Source organism: Heteronotia binoei, chromosome 13 (genome assembly GCF_032191835.1).
Source record: "Heteronotia binoei isolate CCM8104 ecotype False Entrance Well chromosome 13, APGP_CSIRO_Hbin_v1, whole genome shotgun sequence".
NCBI classification, from domain to species: domain Eukaryota; kingdom Metazoa; phylum Chordata; class Lepidosauria; order Squamata; family Gekkonidae; genus Heteronotia; species Heteronotia binoei.
Genome location: NC_083235.1, coordinates 58278318 through 58300962, shown reverse-complemented (window position 1 = coordinate 58300962; position 22645 = coordinate 58278318). Strand labels below are relative to the sequence as shown.

Genomic DNA, 22645 nt, shown 5'->3' with positions numbered 1-22645 from the left:
TGGTGTCAGGGGGTGTGGCCTAATATGCAAAGAAGTTCCTGCTGGGCCTTTTTTACAACAAACCCTGTGTGAAACAATGGTGACATCAGGGGTGTGGATGGGAGATGGGGATTGAGGATCATGGCTGGCTTGCCAGTTCTCCCCTTCTAAAAAAACAACAACAAAACCCTGATCAAGGACATCCAAATTAGTAGCAAAATTCCTTTTATCTTGAACGCTGGGAGGCTGGGGCTTTCAGTTGTGTGTATGGATGTGAAGCAGTCTTAATGCTTGTGTAGGCTCAAGTTCAGGTGTAAGTATTATGCTGAAGTTAACACAGTGTATTGTTCCCCCTCTTGCCTTTTAATGGTATGTATGTATAGATGAATTGATTTTGAAGAAAATCCATGTGAAGCAAAACAGTTACAGAATTTCTGGAATCTGTATCAGAGCTGAATTTCTAAAGAAGGAGATGCCAAGGCTGAAGTTTGTGTATAAGTTATGTCTTATGACTTGGAATATCGCCCCCCTCTCCCCATCTCAAGCACGGAGAGGTTGTTTGCATTACTCATTAATGAGGTGGAAGCTCTTTGCATACATGGAGAGCCACTGTCTTCTGTACTATTACTTCACATTCCCTGGAGGAGTCTGGCATTGAAAACAGTTTTCAGAGCTAAGCCCTGCTGAGCTTTGTTGATGAATGTGTAGGTTGTAGTATGGGTAAGAGATGAAGGCCAAGTGATTTGTGTGTGTGAATCTTGTGTTGCCTGGGTGAGAGTTGCTTGAAGCAAGGTATTGTGGTTGCGTGTGGTGTGGCCTGTAAGTTGTGCGGCAATGGGCGTTTGCTCTTTGTGTCTCCCTTCGAGGGGTGTCTGTCTTTGAAAGGTATTCTGGTGTTGTGCTTTTCATTCTTTCATTATGCTTTCGAACTTTAGGAATTCAGCACCCGTAAGTTTAAGTCTTTTTCTGTGTATTCGCGAGCCAAGGCTGGCTGAAAACAGTGGTTGCATGGGGCTGAAACAGTCCTGAGAATAGTCTATGCAGCAACAGCGGATGGTTCAAGTTGTCATTTGGTTTTTTTAAAAAAAGTAGACTTTGCGTGCAGCATTCATCTTTCTCTCTCCCCGTTCCCTGTGCATTTGTGACGGGGCTCCTGGGAGTGCGCGTCTGCGTGTAGGCGCCAAGAGGACACTGCTCAGCCCCGCGGCGTGCGAGGCAGCCCGCGCGAAGGAACAATTGTTCTTTTGCTGGCGCGAGGCGGCAGGCGACGCGAGGTAAGTGTGCCACCGGACGCCCCAAGGGCTCCTGCCTCCTTGGCGTAGGAAGCGCGCGGGGTTCCCGATGCTCGTCGCTTTGCGCGAACGCTTCCACCGGGCGCTGAAGCCATTCAACAGGCGTGACTTCCGCCCCCCCCCCTTTCCCTGCCCCTTCTGGGACTCCTGCCCCGCTCGCTGGAGCATTCCCCGCCCTTTCCAGCCTGCGCTCTTCGAGGCGACCGCCAGGGCAGAGCAAAACAGAGCAGGCGGAGCCGGGGGCGGGCGGAGGCGGCGGCTGCTGCCGGGGGATGAGCTCGGCCTTGGCAGGCAGTATAAAAACGTCGCGCCTTTCCCCCCCGCGCCGCGTCGCAAACGTATTGGGATCTCTGGCTGCAGCGCTCGGTTCTTCTCCCGCGCTCTCCGCTGAGCTCTGCGCTCTGCCCGGTCTATGGTGCTGCCCGGAGCTCCCGGCATCGCCATGTCGCGCTCAGAGGAGGTGCACCGGATCACCGAGAACGTCTACAAGGTGAGAGCCGACGCTTGCGGGGGGCTTTTGCGTGCACGTTGCGGAGGGAGAGGGGTCGGGATGAGGGGGGCCGACGGGGCATTGCGCCCGCCGCCTTCGGGGCCCATTCCAGCCCATATCAGCTGTTGCACCGGGGTGGATCTCTCTCCAGGGCTCCTTCTGGCGTGCTCGCCTGCCTTGGGTGCCTTCCGGAGCGGCAGTCACCTGTTGAAAGATTTCCTCGCTTCTCTTTCCTGCCTCTCAGTTCAGATTTCCACTGCTCCCCCCCCCCCTGCTCCGTGTCGGGTTTCCGTTCTCTTTGGCTTCGGATGGATCGGGGCTTTCAAGAAATATGCTCTTTTGCCCGGGGTGGGTGGGAGGGCGAGTCTTTCCGAGCACCTGCCTTGCCTCATCGGATGCATTCCTTGGTCCTGCTGGGTTAGAGTCTGCCCAGTGCAGAACCAGCCCTCTTTGTCCCGGCTTGGGGCCACGTCCTCTCCTCTCGGATTATTCTTTTCCTCCGTGCATGTCGTATTGTGAAGGTTTGATAGAAAACCTGATTTGTAAGGGTTTCAAGAGAAGCTGCTTGGCGAGGGGTTTGTGTGTGTGTGTGTGTGTGTATTATACACACATAAATGTATGACTGTCTCCGAGAGGCATAAATAGAGGAGTCGTTGGCTAAATATGTTAGGAAGCAGTCGTTAAACGCTCCTTTCTCAAAAAGAGCTTGCTTTTTAATATTTTGTTTGGCAGGTAGATAATAGCATTTTAGTGCGTTGGATCCCCTGATTTGCTAATATGGGTTAAATTGCTGTGAAGCAGTCATTTGCTGTTGTCTTTGTCAAACGGTATCAGGCAAGTGTAGTAGCTTCATTTTTAAGTCATTATAAGGTTTCACTCTCCCTCGCTGGCTATCACTGTTGTCCCTCCTCCCTTTCTCCATTTCTAAATAAGAGAAACAAGTTGGTTTTGTTCTAAAAAGGGTGTAGAGATGTCTTATGTAAGAGTAGAGCTGACAGGTGACTTTGTGTGTAGGAGTACATTTTTGGAAAGAAATGAACTTTTCTTCTTGTACATAAAATGAAAAGTGCCCTCTTATGCTTAGGTCTTAATAGACATGGTCTGAGAACTAGTTTTTAGTAAAGGATACATTCAGAAGTGTGTATAACAGAAAACTGATGTCTGGACTGGAAAACAAGATTCTCTCTCCTTCCTATCCCCATACAGGTGTGGTTTGTGGTTGGATCTTCATCCCATTTGCTATAATAGCTCTGCAGTTCCTCAGTATATAACTATCTTTTTAAAAAGCTTTGCATTGATTCCAAACAAGAACCATCAAAGTCCCAGATTACAAGCTGGATACTTTTGAAATTGCCCTTAGAATGTGCAGTGGTTTATGATTACCCTAGTATATATTCTTTGTAGAGGTTTAATTGGCTTAATTCTGGATGTTCACATACTAACTAAACTGTTTCACAGTTCAAATCACAGCTTTGTCATAGTATGTTTTATGGTTGTGTACTTTGAATACATGAGTGCTTTTCTTAATAGTGGCATATTTTACTTCTTAGACTAAGATGTAGATTTGTCAATTCATATACTGTCTTTTAAATTTATTTATGTTAATAAATATAAAGTATAAATAAGGGACTAAGAAATGCTCCAGTTAAATAGCTGTGTGTTAGAGGCTTTTAACTTGAAGGTGTTTTCAGACTGTGATACAAAAAATGGCCCATGTTGAGCTATCACATCTGATTCTATGGTATTCTGTGCACTTGTTCCACTATAAACATAGCAGTTGGTGGATCATCCTTGGGCAGTTGTTCCAGATTTGTTTTCCTGAAGTATGACTGCATTGTGGTATGTGTTTTTTAAAACAAGGCTGAGGCACAGCCACTCAGTGAGTGCTTGATCCCCCAAAGCCTAACACCACAAGTAAATAGGTCTGTACTTATCCACCACCTGCACATATGTCGGATGCAGGAATTATAGCCTGGCGCAGGAATTATACCCTGTATGCACAGATGGTGCTGTCTGTTTAGGAGACAAGGAGATACAAAATCCCAGCGCTATTCTACCTAAGAGAACAAGTCCACCTCCTGCATCCTGATTGAGCTTAAGACTTTTGGTCATAGAAGCTAATAAATGAAATGGAATGGAAATTTTGCATTTTCATACAGCAAATTTGTTTTTTAAAAATTAGAATTTACCCATATTGGTTCAATTTGCAGTGAGTTGCTTAATTTGGGCCACCTTTGGTGTATTTTTAAAGTACCCTTTGCCTTTGCCTTCAAGTAGCTGATTTCTGTAGGAAGTGTTATTGTTAAGCCAGTAATTAGTTCCATGGCTGTGACTTTGTTAAGGTTTTTTTTTCCCCTTTGGTATTGGCAAATCTTTTGAAATGGCTCCTCTGTTCACCTTTGAGTTTGACAGCTAACATACAATATTCTAATGCCATGAGAATGTGGGTAAATGAAATAGTTGTGCTTCACTGGATTCTGTGAACGACTCAATAAAATCTTGCTAACCTAAGAATGTAAGGCAGGCTGTCATGCATTAAACTAGAGCCAGTTGCCCTATTGTCTGGGGTCACCCTCTGTTACTCTGTTTGAATGGTTACAACATTGTTATCTGTGAAAAAGCATGAAGTGCCTAAATTATTAGGTTCACGCTGTTTAACCCTGCATCATATTAAAGTTGCCTCTCTCTTTCAGCTTTGTGATTTTCTTATTGTTTTCTTAAATAAACTTGAACTGCATTTAAAAAATATTTTTGCCAGTATCCAAAGAACCATAAAAGTTGCTTAAAGTTGCCTTGGGAGGGTGGTGGGGATAGTTGCTTCCCATGCTGCATGGCAAACTGCTTTTGAAACCGAGGGCTACTTTTTGGTATGGTAGCTATTCAAAGGAAAAAAAGGCAACTCTTCCACAGAACTAACTGTTGCATGAGCCTGAGCAGAATTTTGGTTATGACTGCGCAGGATTTCATTTGACTGTTTTTTATAGCTATGTGGATAAATACATTCTTTCTCCCATAAAGAAGTCTGATAAAAAATACTAGAGCACCATTTTGTTCTGTGATGTGATTTTATATTAGCATCTTAAACGCATTCATTTGGAAGAAATATTTATTTAAGGCACTTTTTGACTACCTGTTTCCTACTATCGATATCGTTAGTTGAAATGGATCGTTTTATTTACAGGAATATGTGCATTTCAGATTACAGTGGTATGAAATGCTCCTTTAAGAAGCAGTGGGCTTCAGAATTCAGCACAAGGGTCCTAGTGCAATCTTTAGCTTTCCAATGAGTCCACAACCTGTGTAGAATCTTATAACTGGTGTAGCTGCAGCAGTGCTTACTGTCTCTGTGCAGGAGTCACAAAAGGGCGTTACATGTTTCTGCTAGGGTTAGTAATGAGAAAAACAGCACAATTGCATGTCACTGATCCTCTCATAATAAATGGATGAATTCATCACATAAGGTCAAGAGGCACTTCTTTATCTTCCTTGCCAAGTACAGGGTATTGTATTTACTCTTAAATCAAACCTATATAATATTAGGCTGCCACAATCCAAATGTCTTGAAGGTGGAAAGGCAAGTTCCTTTCTTTAATTATAGGGAAAAAAATGAGCAGGAAGTACTCACAGTAGTCCTCAAAAGCTAATTATGTTGCTACCACAGATGCTAGACATCTTCATCCTCATTCTGTGATTAAAACTGGCGGCCAAACTAAACTGATATTCAGTGTTCTCCAGGATAGTTCAGAGAGAGAAACAAGTCATATATGGGCCAATCTTCTGCTTGCACCCCGGCTATATTGGTTGAATCCTTGTTGTTGTTACTATTATTATTGTTATTAATTCAACTTAATGAATTGCCCTATCCCAGCTTGCACTGGGCTCAGGGTGATGTACAACATACAATAAAACAGTATACTAGTTCAAAACAGCACAATAAATCAATTAAAAATATAAAATCTCAGATCGTGTCCTGTAAATTCTTCTGCATTCTGGACTGCCAGGGCATCATGCTTTTTGGAGAGGGGGGAGAGGAAGGGACTAGCAAAGCATCTGGGGAGGGGAGAGAAGGTGCCAGGTGGGTAATAAACTGTTGCTGCTCTCAATCATAAACCTGTCAGAACATCTCTGCCTTACAGGCCCTGAGGAATTACATAAGATGCTGCAGGATTCTGATGTCATCTGGCAGAGAGTTCTACCAGGTCAGGGCCAGGATCAAAAAGGTTTTGGCCCTGGTTGAGGGCAGCAGGATCTCCCAAGAGCCAGGGATCACCAGAATGTTGTTACCAGTACAGTGCTATGCTCTTCCTGGGACATACTGGAGGAGACAGTTCTACAGATACGTTGGTTCCATACTATTGGCCATCACAGTTGGATAGTAGTTGTGGCTATTAGCTGTTGCTGTTTGGAAAGCCATGTATTAATGATATAATTGCAACAAAGGTAACAATTTCTCCAGTAGCAGAATTGATGTGAACTTGCTTGACTTTGCCACATGGTATTACTTACCTGGGCAGGTGCAAGCTTCTAATGCTTGCTTGCCCCCTTCTCAAGACTCCCTGAAGAGGAGGGATAAATTGCCCTTTTTTCATCCCAAGAAAGCAATGACAAATGTAGACAGGATTTGCCATATTGTCTTGTCTTACAGAGTGTTGGGCTGGTAAGGATATTTCATTACACAAAACTTACTCACAGTTAAGCATTCAGTCATTTTTGCTTGTTTGTTTAAATTCTGCTGGTGTCTTAAGAATGTCTTATTGCTAAGAATAATAGACCAGAACCATTTGACAAGGTCTAATCCTGCTTGTTTCAAAAGGGTGGTTCTGGGGTTTTTTGGGGGGTGGGGAGGAGAAGAAACAAGTAGCATCCATAGGAGAGGCAGGATCAGCTGTCAGGGATCTGATGTGCTTCAAAGGCACATTTTATCAAGGGTACATTTTATCCCTAGTTCTCTTCAACTGTTACATTAAAGCTCTGCCTGTGATCATCTAGAGCAGTGGCCTCCAACCTTTTTGGCCCCAGGGCCGGCAGGGTGGGGGCACTGAATACATCCCCCCTGCAGCGCCTTCACCATTTTAAGGCCTGGGAAGGGGTGGTGAAGTGCCTCCTGGGCTCTTTAAAGGCCAACCCCCCACCAATCAGCTGATTGGCGGGGAAAACCACAGCAGCAGCAGTGAGTGACCCGCTGAAAAAGCTGTGCTGTTCTTGCCTCCTCCCCACTTCCTTCTCCATGCCTGGGAAGGAAGTGGGGAGGAGGCAAGGGCAGCGCCGCTTTTTCAGCGGGTTGCTTGCTGCTGCTGCCTTGGTTTCCCCTGCCAATCAGCTGTTGCGGGGGGGGGGGTGTTCGGCCTTTAAAAAGCCCAGGAGGCACTTCACTGCCTCTTCCCATGCCTTAGAATGGGGAAAACGGAGAGGGGAGGAGGCGCCGCAGGGGGGGGCAAGGCTGCCTGGTGCTATGTGGGGGGCAGCGAGTCTGTGCAGCCCAGATGCTAACAGGCCATGGACTGCTACCAGTCTGTAGCCTGGGGGTTGGGGACCCCTGATCTAGAGCTTTGAAGTGGGCTGCCACCAGTGTGTGGATGGCATCCAACTTTAAAAAGGTAAAGGTAGTCCCCTGTGCAAGCACCAGTTGTTTCTGACTCTGGGATGATGTCGCATCACGACATTTTCATGGCAGACTTTTTACGGGGTAGTTTGCCGTTGCCTTCCTCCGTCATCTGCATTTTACCCCCAGCAAGCTGGGTACTCATTTTACCGACCTCGGAAGGATGGAAGGCTGCGTTAGCCTTCAGCCGGCTACCTGAACTTTACATCTCACTATAAAATCTTCTGGAAGCAGCTGTGAAGGTCCTGGGCCAATGCAGGAGACTGGAGCCAACTGGTTGAGAGCAAACAAACAGAAGCTTAATTCCGACAAAATGGAGGTGATGCTGGTTTGGAGGGCAGAGTATTATAGGCTGGTAGTAGTTTATCAGCCTTAGATGGGATCAGGCTTTCTTTAGAATGTCAAGCTTGGGAGTTCTTCTGGACCCCGCTTTGCTGATGGATATGCAGGTCATCTCCATTGCTCCAGTTGTCTTCTTTTAGTTACATCTAGCTTATTAGACAGACTCTTATTTAGGCTGTACTGACCTAGCTATGCTAATACACATTACCGTAACCTGTAGACTGAACTATGGTGATGTGGTCTGAGGGGCTACCTTTGAAGATGTCTTGGAACCTTTACTTGCTACAAAATGTTGCTGCAAGATTCCTGTCTTGGACCAGCCTTTTGGAGCATATAACACCAGTGCACAGGTTACCTTTTGACTTCTGGGATCAATTCAAGGTGCTGACTAAAGCCTTTTATAGCCTATTATGCCCTAAGGTTCTCATTTATTGAATTGCATCTCCAGTATACACTCTCATGCCAGTTGAACTCTTCAGATAACTTTCCCACTGTAGTGCCATCACTCAGGATTGTCCATTTGGCAGCAGTCAAGTCATCAGGGCTATAGCCAGGATTTCAAATTTGTTGGGGTCACAGGCAGGATTTTTTGTTTAGAGGGGCCAGGGGGGCAGGCTGTCAGTGCTGGAAGACCATTTAATTAGTGGCCTGGAATACAGATTTAATGATTTCACATCCCTGGTGAATCTCCTCCCCTACCAAAATCCTGACCTTTCCGGGGTCTGTGCCCCAAATCCCCAGGAATTTCCAAACCTGGAGTTGGCAGCTCTTAGCCACAACTGCAGATCCAAGGAGAAGTTGCCCTCTGACTCAGCTATGTATGCATCAGCCCCAGTCAATCAAAAAGAGAAAATACAAGGATTGGAGTAAAGAGGGAATCCTGGGCAGGAGCAGGGAAACATTGGTTTCTTGAATCGCACCTTGGGAGTTGTAGTTCTCAGCTGGCCTTACTGCGACCATAACAAAGGGAATTAGAACTACAACTCCCAGTTTGGGAGTCCTGAGAGGCCACAGGGCAAGGTTGTTAGTTTGTTGTTGCAGATAGTTTGAAGGGGGAGATTGAGAGATTTCTCTTGGCCATTTCTCCTTGGGAAAATGGGTGACTGCCACCTCGGCTTGGCAAGTAGCTTTCAGGCACCTCCGTGGGGCCAGCCATGAGGCTGTCCTGCCAAACTGTGTCCCGGCCCAGGGGGGAACCCCTCTCTCCCTCCCAGCTGGCTGGCTGGCTCACTGGCGGGGCTCATGAAGGAGAGGTGGGCACGGCTGCCCCTCCACCAGCAGTTCTGCACCACCCACCAGGCTGAGCATGAGTAGCTTGTCTGTTACCTTGGGTTGCACACCTGGAACCTCCATGGCTGCTGTCATCACAACCCATCAGCTGGAGCAGAGAAGGGCGCCCATTAGACAGAGAACTGGACTTGGGGCCAAAGCAGACTCTACCCCACCCATCTGAGAAAGTGGCAGCTGCAAGTGCAGGAAAGTGGCTGTAAATGGTGGGAACAGGTGGTTTCCAGGAGGGTAAGGGTGGAGGGACTTGGGACCCTATGGGCCCCACCATAGCTATGAACCTGCAAGTCATGGGTTTTTTCAGTAGCAGTCCTTTGGAATAGCTTACTAGAATTCAGAGGGCACCTTCACCTTCTGCATAAACAGTTTTATGTCAGAGGACATTTGGCAGAAAGTTGTTTGGGCAATTTTTTCTGGTTAAAAGAAGTGGACTTCAAAATACCAATAAGTTTTACCTCACTTTTTCCAACCCCTGAATATACCTATTCACACCCTGCCTGTTAAATAGGATTTCTGTTTGAATGTTATACCATCACAAGTGCCATTTCAAAGGGTAAAACAAGAGGGCTCCTGTTTTCCCCATCAAGTTTCTGGGCTAAGCTAAAAGCCATATTATTAATATATTCTGTGTGACAGGGTGGGACAAATAGACCATCACAACAACAAATATTAACATGCTACTTGGAGCTGCTCAGTCACAGCAGGAACCAAAACTTTTGGCAGGAAAACCTGCCTCACAGTGGGGGGAGCGAAAGAAGCCCGTCCTAGTGCTATATAAATATTTTAATATTTCAACTATATAAATAAAAATGGCTTTTTTGAGCAGGAACGCACAGGAATGCAGTTCCAGCTGGCTTTGTGTCTGGGTGTGTGGCCTAATATGCAAATGAGTCCCTACTGAGCTTTTTCCACAAAAAGCCCTGTGTGAAACAATGGTGACATGAGGGGTGTGTGGCCTAATATGCAAATGAGTTCCTGCTGGGCTCTTTCTACAAAAAAGCCCTGAATAAAAATAAGTTATTATAACAACCAACCACCCCAAAGTTCTAATCAGGACTTATAAGTGGGTAATGGCATGCTACTCAACTGTCAGGTGGTACTAAGTATAGCAAAATATAAAAGTTAACACTTCAGTAATGAAAAAATAAGATCAAATCCATAAAAAGAGAATCATCCTACTGTGACTCCCCCAGAAGGAAGGCAGAACTTTCCAAACTGATTTTAGGTTCTAAAGGCTGTCATCTTAAACATGTGTCTTAAGTCCCATTGAGTTCAGTGAAAGTTATTTTAGAGTTAACATACCTGTACAACACATGATCTAGATCAGGGGTGTTGAACTCATTTGTTATGAGGGCCAAATCTTACATAATTGAGACCTTGTCAGGCTGGGCCATGTGTGTCATAAAATGTAATGTCAGGTAGCAGAGATATAAACTTTATAAAGGACACAAACACAGTTAAAGATGTTTTAAAATCTTAAAATTAAACATGATTTAAACATCAGCAGTTGTTGGTCTTTCTTTGCCTCTCTCCTGTGAGATCTAGGGAAATGGGCAAAGAAAGCTCTGGCTCTTTCCTTCTTTCCCCAAGGGACAAGGAGGGGGAGGAGCCTCAGCCAATAGAAGCTTGACTCAGTAGCTCTGCTGTGCGATTGAGAGAGCCTGGCAAAGCAAATTATCCTCCCCCCCTTCCTCCCCAAGGGAGGGGCCTCAGCAAATGGAGAAAATAGAGGCTTTGCTCTATAGCTTCTGTGCAATTGAGTAAGTCTGGCAAAGCAAGCTGTGATGCAGAAGGAAATAAGAGAGAGGGAGATGGAAGCAGATGACAGCCAGTTGCTCAGGGGCCTGATAGGAGCCCTCCGGGGGCTTGATTTGGCCCCAGGGCCGCATGTTTGACACCCGTGATCTGGATTCCTCACTTAATCATAACTATGAGGAGGTAATGTACTGCTGCTTCACAAAGCAAACAAGAAAGCAAAACTATCCATTGCATACATGGTAAAACTGAAATCTGAGACTGAGATCCAACCATCTATGGAACCATGCTAGTTCTAAGAGCAGTTTCTGTTCTACGGATATGAAGGGAGCAAAAAGAACAGTTGCATCTCATTTAATGTGCCTCCACATTGTCCCAGCAGGGAGACTCATAAGCTGTGGGAGCAATGCTGGGGGAAAATGTGAAAGCTTTATTTTGGACATTATGATAGTGTGGAGGAACAGTAGTGGGAGGCACTTATGCTTGCTGCCAGTTTCAGAGTGCTGTTTGGTCCAAAAACAGGAACTTCCCTCTTATCTTTGAACTATTTAACATACACTAAAAATGTCAGCTAAATAAAGTTATGAAAGTAGATTTACATATTTTTCTTAAACTTTAGTGTACTCCAAAGTCAATCATTCCTGCCCACCTTTAGCACTGGCTAAATACATCCTGTTGGGCAAATGAGGAATTCCTTTGCAATTTAGTGCAAAGGTAAAAAAAAAATGGTATTAGTTTACAAACAGAATTCAAAACATTTAGAGAATCTCTTTGGGAACAATGTCTTTTATATACTGGTTTTACTTTGTAAGTAGGGATTTTAAAAAACAACGTTGTTAGCATCAAAGCAGACTTTTGGAGGGAGGCTTTTGATTAAAATTTGCTTCAGTTTGCATCAGCTGCTTAATTGTATTATTTTTTCCACAGTGATCAAAATTGGTCTTCATTGTGTTGGAAGTCCTAAAATCTATGATTCTGTGTGTCAACTACTGCACAAATGTCATTTTAAAGCGCTGTTAATTGAACTATGAACACTGAACTGATGAAATTGGGGGTAAATATTAACCTGAGAAAGCACATTTTCTTAAAAATGTGTTTGTAAAGGAAAGAGATCAGACTTCTGATGCAACTTCTTTCCACTCAAAAGATTCTGGAAAAAAAAATATTAGGCACAGTTTCATTTATATTCTTTTACCGTATTAGAGAGACAAATCAAGGTTGGGTGAAAGAGGCAGACATTAAAGTCTTCATGTGGAAAATAGCATTTATAAATCATCTCTTGCAGACCTGTTAGACTAGGTTACCTGTCCCACATGAAGGTACATTTTCCACCTCTTTTCCACTGTATTTTTGTCTTTATAACTTTCAGTTGCCCAAGTTAAGATACACGTAAGCTGAGGAGATGGGCCAGGATGCAGCACATACAGGAAGTCAAGACAGATTTCTGACAAGACTGTTCATCTGACAGAGTGGGCTCTGGCTCACAAAAGTTGTACTGTGATAAATTCATTAGTCTCTAAATGTGCCCAGAAGACTCTTATTTTGCCCAGTTTCCATAGCGGCACGATACAGGAGAACAGGCCAGGAAATCAACCAGCTGAGAGTGGCAACAGGTGGGAAGAAATCGGGAAAGGAGTATGGAAGCAGATGGGCAGCCTTAGGATTTCCCAGGGTTTGCAGCACACATAGGATTTAAAGATAGTGGCATAGGACTGGTTCCCTGAGATTAACTAATTATTTAGATTCTGGTCCATGACGATGGAACCAGTTCAGACATTCATCTTTTGATTAGAAGTCCCAATGCTACAGACAGTAGGGAATTGAACCTCAACCCTCAGCTCTTCTGGTTCATGGTGCCACAAAGTGATGCAAGTATGCAGAAATAAAACAATATTCTTGCTTAAAAGATAATCTTCGTACTCATCAATCTACTAGCCACACAATTACAGTGCTTGGGAGTACTACAGAAGAAGAGAAGAGGCTTCTGAAGCACCAGCTACATTTTGGCAATTACTTAATTTCATGCTCTAAAGCACTTTCAATAGCAGAACTGGTTGATCCTGATTCAGAACTCCACCTCAGTATATAGATTAATATTTATTGTTCAAACATGGTTGCTATTTACATCTCAGTCACGCCCACTGTATGGATTCAGAACACCATGTCAAAGTTTGAGAAGGCTGAGCTTCTACTTTGAAAAAAAAAATCATGCTAGATCCACTTTTGGTAGTAGACAGACTTCATAAACACCCTTCATTCTGCCTGTAGTGACATTTACATTTAGGAAGCTGTATTTCAGTCAGAAGGATGGTATTTCTGTGTTGCAAGTATTACCATCTGGCACAGGTGTTATATAAGGCTTAAAGCCTGTTGTCTGAGAGCCTAAACACTCAGCCTCTACCACAACTCTGATACACATTACTTGAAACACCTGCCTCCCACCATGAAAATCAGTGCTTTAGTTTTGTCTACTGCCCATTTGACCTAACAATGCCATTGTGGTAAAGATCATATGGAGGAGTCCTTAAGTAAAGTCAATGCATAATTTTTATTTGAACAGTTGTAATGAACGGGCAGCCCAATCCTGAGAACCACCGTGTAGCTGCGCTTGAGTGTAGAACTAGAGTAGGCGGCCGCAGTTGACTCCCAAAGGGGAGATGTTTCGCCAGGCGGGGAGGGGGGGCACGGGCAGACGGGTGAGGGAGAAGCCGTCACCATGGTGATTCCGCCCATGCCATTGGCCCGCTGCCAAGGTGGGGGTGGGGGGAGGGACAGGGTCGCGCCGGACCATGGGATTGGCCAGCTGGTTGCATGTGACCAGGAGAGGGGGTGGAAAGCCCGTGTCTGAGAGGCTGTCAATCCCCTCACACCCTCCCACTGTCAGATTCTTTCAATGGCAGGTAGATGGGCAGAGGCATGCGCAGACAAACAGGAAGCACGAAGTGCAGGAGTTTGCTGCCATAGACAGCAGCTGGAATGTGTGTGTGGGAGTGAGCAGAACACCAAGTCCAACAGACACCCCCCCCCCAGAGACCCCCTGTGTCGTCCTGATGCCCCCTGCTATGTCCACGGAACACCTCCCCTGGGGGCCGCAGAGTTTGAGCCGCTGGGCATGCACCCACTTCATCAGCCCCCCCCCCTTTCTGCCCTGCACACAACAGCCCTGTGGGGTCGGATAGGCTGTCAGCCCGGCCAGGCTGAAGGGTGGCAACCCCCGTCTCCTGTCCAGCCATGCGGGGGCAGTGTGGCGGCTCATAGCTCTGTCCTCACCCACCCCCAAGAAGCAAGTGTGCCCACCTTCCCAAGCATTCCCTCAGCAAGGCCACTAACAGAGTAGTGGGGGGCGCCCAGGGAATGTGCAGCAAATGCCAAGCAGGAAAGACAAAAGAGGGCACAGCTCAGACTTTATTTTTCTGGAACAGAGTGCAATGGTTTCCCCAGTGCACATTGGACAGTCTTGCTGGGGGCGGGGCTCCATTTGGAGTGTTGGGCAGGAACAGCTGAGGGAGTGGAGCACCACACAGAAGCCTCTGTGTTGGATTCCCACCTGCAAAACACAGACAGAGATCAAGAGCACCTGCAGGGGCAGCAGCTGGAGGAGCAGGCTCTGTTTCAGCCGGATGCTCTCTTAAAGGGACAGTCTCTGACCCACCTCCCCGCATTGGGGCATCTGCCAGACACCCCCCCACAATGCCCTGCCAGGGATGGGAATGCACCAGAGGACAGACCAAGGGAAGGGAGCTGGCAGCAGTACAGGGAAGTGGGGCCAGCAAATGCCCCCTGCTGGAGCCCACTGCCTGGTTCAAGTGCCGGAGACGCTTGCACACCACCTGGTCTTGTGGCAGTGGAGGGGGAGGACAGTGGGGATGCACAGTTGCACTTTCCCAGCCATGGCCGACAGTCCTCGCATGCGAGCCTCCGGGAGCCAGGAACCTGTGGAGACCTGGAAACAAGAGTAGTTAGCCCCAGGGGAGAGACGTCGCTCTCCCCTCTCGCAAGTCAAAGATACTGTCTAAGCAAACGTGCAGTGCAATGCCCTGTCACCAGCGTGCCTGTCCCTTGCTCTAAGTCCGCGTGCCTGTCCCTTGCTCTAAGTCCCTAGCAAATTAGTTGTGCGAGGCTAGAGCGGAAGTATTTCTAGGATGGGGGGGGAATGGTGATTGGTGTTGGGGAGAGGGCTTGCCCAGGCCAGGCAGCGAGGGGATTGGTGAGGCAATTACACAGTTCTCTAAGGGGCAATCTTTGTTTTCGGCCTCAGGAGTGCCTATGAGTTACATCACCATTTCCATGGACGTAACTTTACGCTTCTTGGGGGGGGGTGGCATGTCATGGCCCAATGTCCTTAGAGAGCCACCTAAGCCTGGCTGCACCCCCGACTTCACTCCCTCCTCCTCGCTTCGCCGCATTTCTGTCAGTGCTCAGGCGCAGCCCTCAGGTGCCATTGCTCTTGGGCATGGCAGCGCTCCAGTGGTCCCACGCCCACGTAAGTCCCCTCCGCCGTGGTGCTACTGGACTTCTGCGGGCGCAAATGCTACTTGTGCCAACGTAGTGGATCGTCTGCTCCCAAAACACTTTCCGCCCCCCCCCTCTTAGAATTGTGCTCTAAATGTACCATAATTCACTGGTAAGAAATGAATCAAAGGGCTAAAACCTACCTTGAGGTTGCTAACCCGATGCCTCATACAGTCAGTGATTAACATTATATTTGTACACCGATTTCCGCACTACACAGAAGAAAGCCTAAGAGCAATTCTATAATCTCTTATATTCTTGTCCCATTTCCAAGTTCTACCCCAAAGAAAATTATGCACACAGCTAGTCATCAGAAATTGCAGTGGTTCTGACCTCTCCCATCCTAGTTACATGCGTCATGACTTAACCTTCCCAATTAAATGAACATAGCTTATTACCTATATTGGGGGTTTTGTTTTTGTCATGGCTTATGCTGGTAAAAATCTATTGTTAATACTGTGCTAGGAACAAGTATATTAGTACTTTGTTTTGCCACACACATTGGACTTGCAGACTGATGTAGCCTATCTTCTTCTACCTTTACATGAAGGTATAACATAGACTCATATGTGGGGGGGGACAAGAAGAAGAAGAAGACGTCTGCAGATTTATACCCCACCCTTCTCTCTGAACCAGAGACTCAGAGCAGTTTACAATCTCCTATATCTGGACAACTCCTGCGATAGCTATGACTAACCCAAGGCCATTCCAACAGCTGTAAGTGGAGGAGTGGGGAATCAAACCCGGTTCTCCCAGATAAGAGTCCGCACACTTAACCACTACACCAAACTGGCTCACACACAAAGAGATCTTGGAAGCAGCCAACAGGTAACTTCTCGTGAAGGGAAATCTCACAGTTCCATAGCTTGGCACATATTTACGTATACTATACAAGGTGAATGCAGCCATCTCCCCAAATAATTTACTTGGGGATTTATACTTTAGCTGGTCTTCTGTTTTGCATTCTGGTATAAACAAATGATCTGGAATAAATGAATGTTGGCAAGCAGTTCAATAACATAAATTCATGTAGAATACATTCCAAAACAAACAGGGAGTGTCTGCCTCGGTGATGCCGCCATACCTTACACTCCAACCAATCCTAGCCATTAATTGTATTTGCATCGTACTCACTGTAATGCACATTTTCAGCCAGAGGCATACAGGGTGATCAAAAAGCATAACATATGAAAGATGGCATAATGGAGCCTCGTGAGGCAAACGATCCCCCTCTGTCAACCTGTATATCTCCTTCCAGCTGTTGAGATGACAGCCACCCACAATTCTAATTTGGCTTCACTTGAACAAGAAACTCTGCTTCCCCTCTGGACTTTGAGATAATAAGGCATTTGACTTTCTACTTGGGATAACATTTATTGCATCTGATGTGCAGTAAGTCATGATTGGGAATCCAGGCTACACTTGCCCCAAGCAAGTAGAACAGCACTAAGAGGGAAGACTAAATTTTCTTCCAGTCCCTTCGTAAATGCTTGGATGGTGCAACCCACCACACATTTAAAAAGTCTTATTTTTTTAAAATTCCACTGTACTGAAATTTCCTCCAAATGTCATTAGGCACTACCTAACTTTTCAGAGAAAAGATGGAAGAATGAAGTCTCCTTACACAAAGAAGTTTTCCACAAAGAGACAGACTTGCATGGTTTCCCTGTTGCTGCAGTGGTTGCCAAAACAACTAGCAGCAATGGGGTGCTACACGGCAGATGTCCTTGCCCAGTCCCGTGCCAGCAGCTATTCCCCCTCTCAACAACACTGGAGCTTTTTCGGTTTTTAATTTAATTGGCAACTGCATATTGTTATAGCTATCAATTTATTAGGTTCAGTGAATTCTCAGCTTTTTAAAAAAAAGTAAGTCTGACCTCATTTGTTGCAGAGATATAAGGGAACAAAAGGGGCTGGAGACTTTTTCAAATGAAAGCTGTAAATTCAGAGAAGCAGATACACAGTTATTATATATTGAATTACCACTGCCCCTATATATGAAGGGGCAATGACTACAACAGGGACAGTGGCAGGGAATATGACTATGTGAACAGGGCTGGGAAAACCAAAGTTTCTCACCCACAAGGCAGGCATCCAGGCTTTACTGCAGTCTTTCCTAACATTTCACAGCAAACCCAGTTTCAGAAAGATTGGAATAAATCTAAGGAAAACCCGCTGGGGGAACAACGAAGTCTGGGTTGGCAAATCTGCATCTCACCTTTGTGTACAGTTGCCACTATGCTGCAGATGTAAATTTTTAACAAATCACTAGAAGATGTGATAAGAATTCTATCACCTCCACCATGTGAGTTGTTCTGTTACAAAGAAGTCCATCAGAATGAGTCATGGAAGAGGGGAAGTGGGATTACGTTGGCGGTAGGTGCCAAGCTTTCTCCATTTCCCCCTGTAATTATTCCACATGTGTAGGCAAGATGATTGTAGTGGCAGCGGTGGTGAGGGGGAGGCTGACAGTTCCTTCCACTATCTCATTAAGTGTAATACTGAGGGTGAGTGCTGAAAATCGTAATTTTTTTAGAGGCCAGAAATTTTTAAGCAGGCTGGTTTGGGAAAGGCAACCATGTGGAAGCTGAAGGTTTATGCTCTTTTGCTATATATCGTAAAATGTGCTGCAGAAAGTCTCTGGTTTCCGCATATGTAATAGAGAAGGAAAGGCAGCGAGGTATCACTGTTGATTCTTCTGAAAGGCCAACAGGAACAAGGTGGTTACAGAAGAAGAAATTAGTAAATACAGCATAGGAGACTATCACACCATGGGCCACCATGTTCCTTTATCATATTTGGAATATACACAAAACTATAACAAAGGCAGAAGTGAATAGCGTGTATACCAAACTCGTGTATTTCCAAAACCATGCATGAGACTTCATGGTGACTTCTGCAACTGATCAGTGGCACACAAGTGGTAGAAGCTGGGAGGGATCATGGACTTCTTGTGAAGTGCTGGGTATTTTCTCTTAACCAAAACACTTGGGATATGTGAGCAAAACAGTAGTCACTAATGATGATAAACAGCATGCTTTCACTTCAGCATCCCCAATCCTGCACACCCCACCAAAAAATAACATGCTAATGTACTTTTAGACAGTTACTCCTGCAAGGTTTCAATAGAAAAAAAAACCAGCCAGTGGCTTTTGAGGATGAGAGGGACATGGAGATCAATGTTGTCATCAAGCATTCTTGCAAGATCCATGAGCTTCAGGGCATTTGATTAACAATGGGTGGAGAATGCTAATTTTGTTCATTTACAACAGTGGTCCCCAACCGTTTTGGCCCCAGGGACCAGTCCCAGGGCCAGCCTGCTGACCATGGCTCTAGGGCTAGCAGGGTGGGGGCACCCAATATAGCCTCCAACCCGCCCCCCATGGCACCTCCCCCCCATTTTCTCCTCCACCCCCCTGCGCAGCCTTGCTGCCATCCCCCGCATAGCCTCGCTGCCGCCTCTTCTCCCTGTTTCCTTCTCCCTCCTTCCCCCCCCACAGCCTCACTGCCTTTTAAAGGTGCAACTTGACTACTACTTTGTTCTACTGCTTCAGACCAACATGGCTGCCCACTTGGATTTATCCTCCTCCCTGCATTTTCCCTCCCCCCCTTTCCTCCTTCGCCCCCCTGCGCAGCCTCGCTGCCTCCTCCCCCACCCCCGTTTTCACCATTTTAAGGCTGGGGAGCTCGTCCAAGGCTGACACCCCCCCCCCCGGGAAGGAGGCAAGGGCAGCATCCCTCACCTCTGCTGCTGCTGTTTTCCTGGCCGACCAACTGATTGGTGGGGGGGGGGTTGGCCTGGGTGGTGCTTCACCGCCCCTTTCCTGGCCTTAAAATGGTGAAAACGGGAGGGAGGAGGAGGCACCATGGGGGGGGCGGTGAGGCCGCAGGGTGGAGGCTGCACGGCCTGTTGCAAACAGGCCACAGCTCGGTACTGGTTCCAGGCCCGGGGGGGTAGGGACCCCTGATTTACAATATACAAGAAAACATCCTTCTCTTCCAGACTGAAAAGCTATGGTTGAGAATCCAGCTGGTGTTTCTGACAGGCCATCAGTACACAAAGCTGATGAGGTCTATGAGGTCATTTGAGAGACTACACAACATGCCCCCCATCCCATAAAACAGATTGAACAGAACTTCTAGAAAAAAAGATAAACTTTAATGTTGTTGTACAAGCTTGATAGAAAATCTTCTGTCTAACAAGCTGTATATTCTGTTTCAATTTCCAGTGGAAGTTAGGTTCACTCTTATAGTTTGCATAAAAATTCACCAAGCTTCCTAAGTTTCCTCACTATAGCTCACATTAGTGTCAAACATGATATTAAGGAAAGGAGTCCTGCCAACAGCCATGATATTGGAAGAACTGGCTTTCCAATTCAAGCTAGAGATGTTGTTTATTGTTAGTAATTCCTTCTTTTACTCCCAGTCAAGGAAAAAAGAGAAAGATTTTTGGGACAAAATTTTAGCCACATCTATGCACCAAGTGCCTCCTTGTTGTAAGCAGTAGTTCCTGATCCTGACCAGATAATTATCTTCTGTTTCACAACAAATAAGTAGTGTCAGCAGTTTTTTTTTTTAGTTTATTTTTGACTCCTTTAGCTTCCTGATAAACGTATGATCTTAAAGTGTGAATCTCATTCAGAAAAACCTGAAAAAATACGATTACACTTTAGTCAGGCTTGGAATCAATCAGTACAAAGGAATTATAAAAGCTGGTGGCATCTAAGTGGAAAGCTTTCATACGCCTGTATTTTGTAATTAGCCAAGCGCTGCTACTCACAAGTAGCACATTAACCTGCTGTCTTAAGTTATCATTACGGTTCAGAGACAGTGTCTTGTTCTGCTAAACCGAATTACACCCTTCTAAAACCTATGAAGTCCATGGAAGGATGTAACTCTAGGGTTGCATAGTAATTTGCAGAGAGAACACAAACTGGCCAGAGACTCAGTTTATTGGTGTAGTTGAAGGTCGTGCTGCCCTAGCAGACGGCATTTAGGCAGTTCCTAGGACATTAAAAAAAAAAAAAGATTCTTTCCAGTTCATACTCCACTAGACATCCAGCTACCAGCTCCCATCACGAATCCTCCTAGCACACAAAACTGAATGGGTCAGGCAGACAGACAGACAAGAGGATAAGTAAAATCACTTGAGTTTCAAAGCAACACTATTTAAAATTAAACAGATTTAAAGAAGTGTTTTTAAAAGAAAAGTTGTTGCATTGAAAAATAATCTCTGTACGTTTAATCTTTGACACACCAGATGGCATAGTATAAGGGCAATATATGGGTTTTACATTCAGTTACAACATCAGAGAATGGGGGTGGATATCAGGTTGCCATGGAACCAAACTCTTGACTCCTTACTTGGAGAACACCATGAAACAATGCAGTTTTTCACACAGTCTGCTTTAGGGATAACCTTACATGTCTGGATATCTGTTCTTGGCTTTGAAGTAGGAGTAGGATTTTTCCCAATTCCTTTATTTCTCTTTGTATTCTTTCCTAAAAAAAATAATAATAATCTGAGATTGGACAAAAGATATGAAGCCACCATTTTCATTCCATTTATATTAGATAACTGAAATGTGAGATTACACAAGACTAGAGTTTTGATCTTTCTTGTTGATATTGGGTAGCTACTGAATGCACTTACCACATTGCTACATAGCTTTTGTTAACGTCTGCATCAACAGATATAAATTGTACCAGAAGCAAGAAAACAGGAGCTTTGATGTAACCAGGGCTTTTTTTGAGCCGGAATGCACCGGAACACTGTTCCGGCTGGCCCAGACAGCATTCCGGCTGACTAAGCCAGCGTTCCGGCTTGGTTCCTGGCTGGCTGGCAGGGCTCCAGGGTGCAGCTGCGTCTGCGCGGGGGCCTCCCGACGTTGCACGTGCCGGCAGGACTCCGGGGGCCCAGCTGCACCTGCGCGGGGGCCTCCCAACATCACAGATGCTGGTGGGACTCCAGGGGCCCAGCTGCACCTGTGCAGGGGCCTCCCAATGTCGTGTGCACCGGCAGAACTCTGGAGACCCAGCCGCGCCTGCGCGGGGGCCTCCTGATGTCATGCATGCCAGTGGGACTGCGGGGGCCCAGCCACGCTTGTGCGGGGGCCTCCCGACATCATGCGAGTTGGCGGGACTGCGGGGGCCCAGCTGAGCCTGCGCGGAGGCCTTCTGACGTCACGCGCACCGGTGGGACTCCAGGGGGCCCAGCCGTGCCTGTGCGGGGGTCTCCCGACGTTGTGCAAATTGGCGGGACTGCGGAGGCCCAGCCGCGCCAGCAGGGGGACCTTCTGATGTCGTGCTCACCGGTGGGACTCCGGGGGGCCCAGCTGCACCTGTCCAGGGGCCTCCCGAGATCGTGCGAGTTGGCGGGACTGCGGGGGCCCAGCCACGCCTGCGCAGGGTCCTCCTGACGTCACACGTGCCGGTGGGACTCCTGAACCCCAGCTGCGCCTGAGCAGGGGCCTCCCAATGTCGCATGCGCTGGAGGAACTCTGGGGGCCCAGCTGCACTTGTGCGGGGGCCCCCAATGTCGCGTTTGCTGGCAGGGTTCAGGGGGCTTCTGGAGAGTCAGCAGTTTTTTAGGTTGCTCCCATTCTCTCTCTCTCTCTCTTTCTCTCTTTCTCGCTCTCTCTCTTTCTCTCTCTTTCTCGCTCTCTCTTTCTTGCTCTCTCTCTCTTTCTCTCTCTCTCTTTCTCTTTCTTGCTCTCTCTTTCTCTCTCTCTTTCTCTCTCTCTTTCTCTCTCTCTTTCTCGCTCTCTCTCTTTCTCTCTCTCTCTCTCTTTCTCTTTCTCGCTCTCCCTCTTTCTCTTTCTCTCTCTCTCTTTCTCTCTCTCTCTTTCTCTCTTTCTTTCCTACACCAGGGGTGGCCAAACTTGTTGAATGGTAAGAGCCACATAGAATAAATGTCAGATGTTTGAGAGCTACAAGACATGAACTTCAGATGTTTGAGAGCCACAAGACAGGAAGGCAAATAGATAGGGAGAGGTGGAAAAATGCAACTTTAAATGCATTCTCCAGGTCACCAGCTGCCTTGGCTTGGAGAAGTGATTTAAAGAGACAAAGTCCTTCTCCAAGCTGGCTGACGGGGCAGTGGGGGCTTCCAATGCTACACAATATGTGTGAAAGAGCCACATGTGGCTCCTGAGCCACAGTTTGGCTACCGCTGCTCTAGGACCATTTTTTCTGAGCTGAGACAAAAATGTGTGAACTGGAGGCTAAAAATCTGTGAGCTAGATCATGCTAAGTCAGTTTAGAGAGAACACTGTTTCCAAGTGCTATTAATTCACCAGCTCATCTACTCACGCATCCTGTATGCTGGACCTTCCATGAGAACTGTACCACTTGTTTTTCTTCTTTTTCCTACCTGCCCTTGGACAC

General features: G+C 46.3%; 1 protein-coding gene across 10 annotated transcripts in view; it reads left to right on the top strand.

Moving 5' to 3' along the window:
- The first annotated feature begins 1422 nt into the window (after positions 1-1422).
- Positions 1423-22645, top strand: part of BAIAP2 (BAR/IMD domain containing adaptor protein 2) — a 201266-nt gene continuing 180043 nt past the window's right edge. For 6 of the 10 annotated variants that reach the window (XM_060253418.1, XM_060253421.1, XM_060253414.1 and 3 more), the window contains exon 1: positions 1495-1761. In XM_060253418.1, the coding sequence (XP_060109401.1) occupies positions 1684-1761 (78 nt within the window). In that variant the 5' untranslated portion in view covers positions 1495-1683. Of the gene's footprint in view, positions 1762-22645 lie in introns of all 10 variants that reach the window. The other 4 variants (XM_060253419.1, XM_060253415.1, XM_060253423.1 and 1 more) reach the window with 2 other exon arrangements.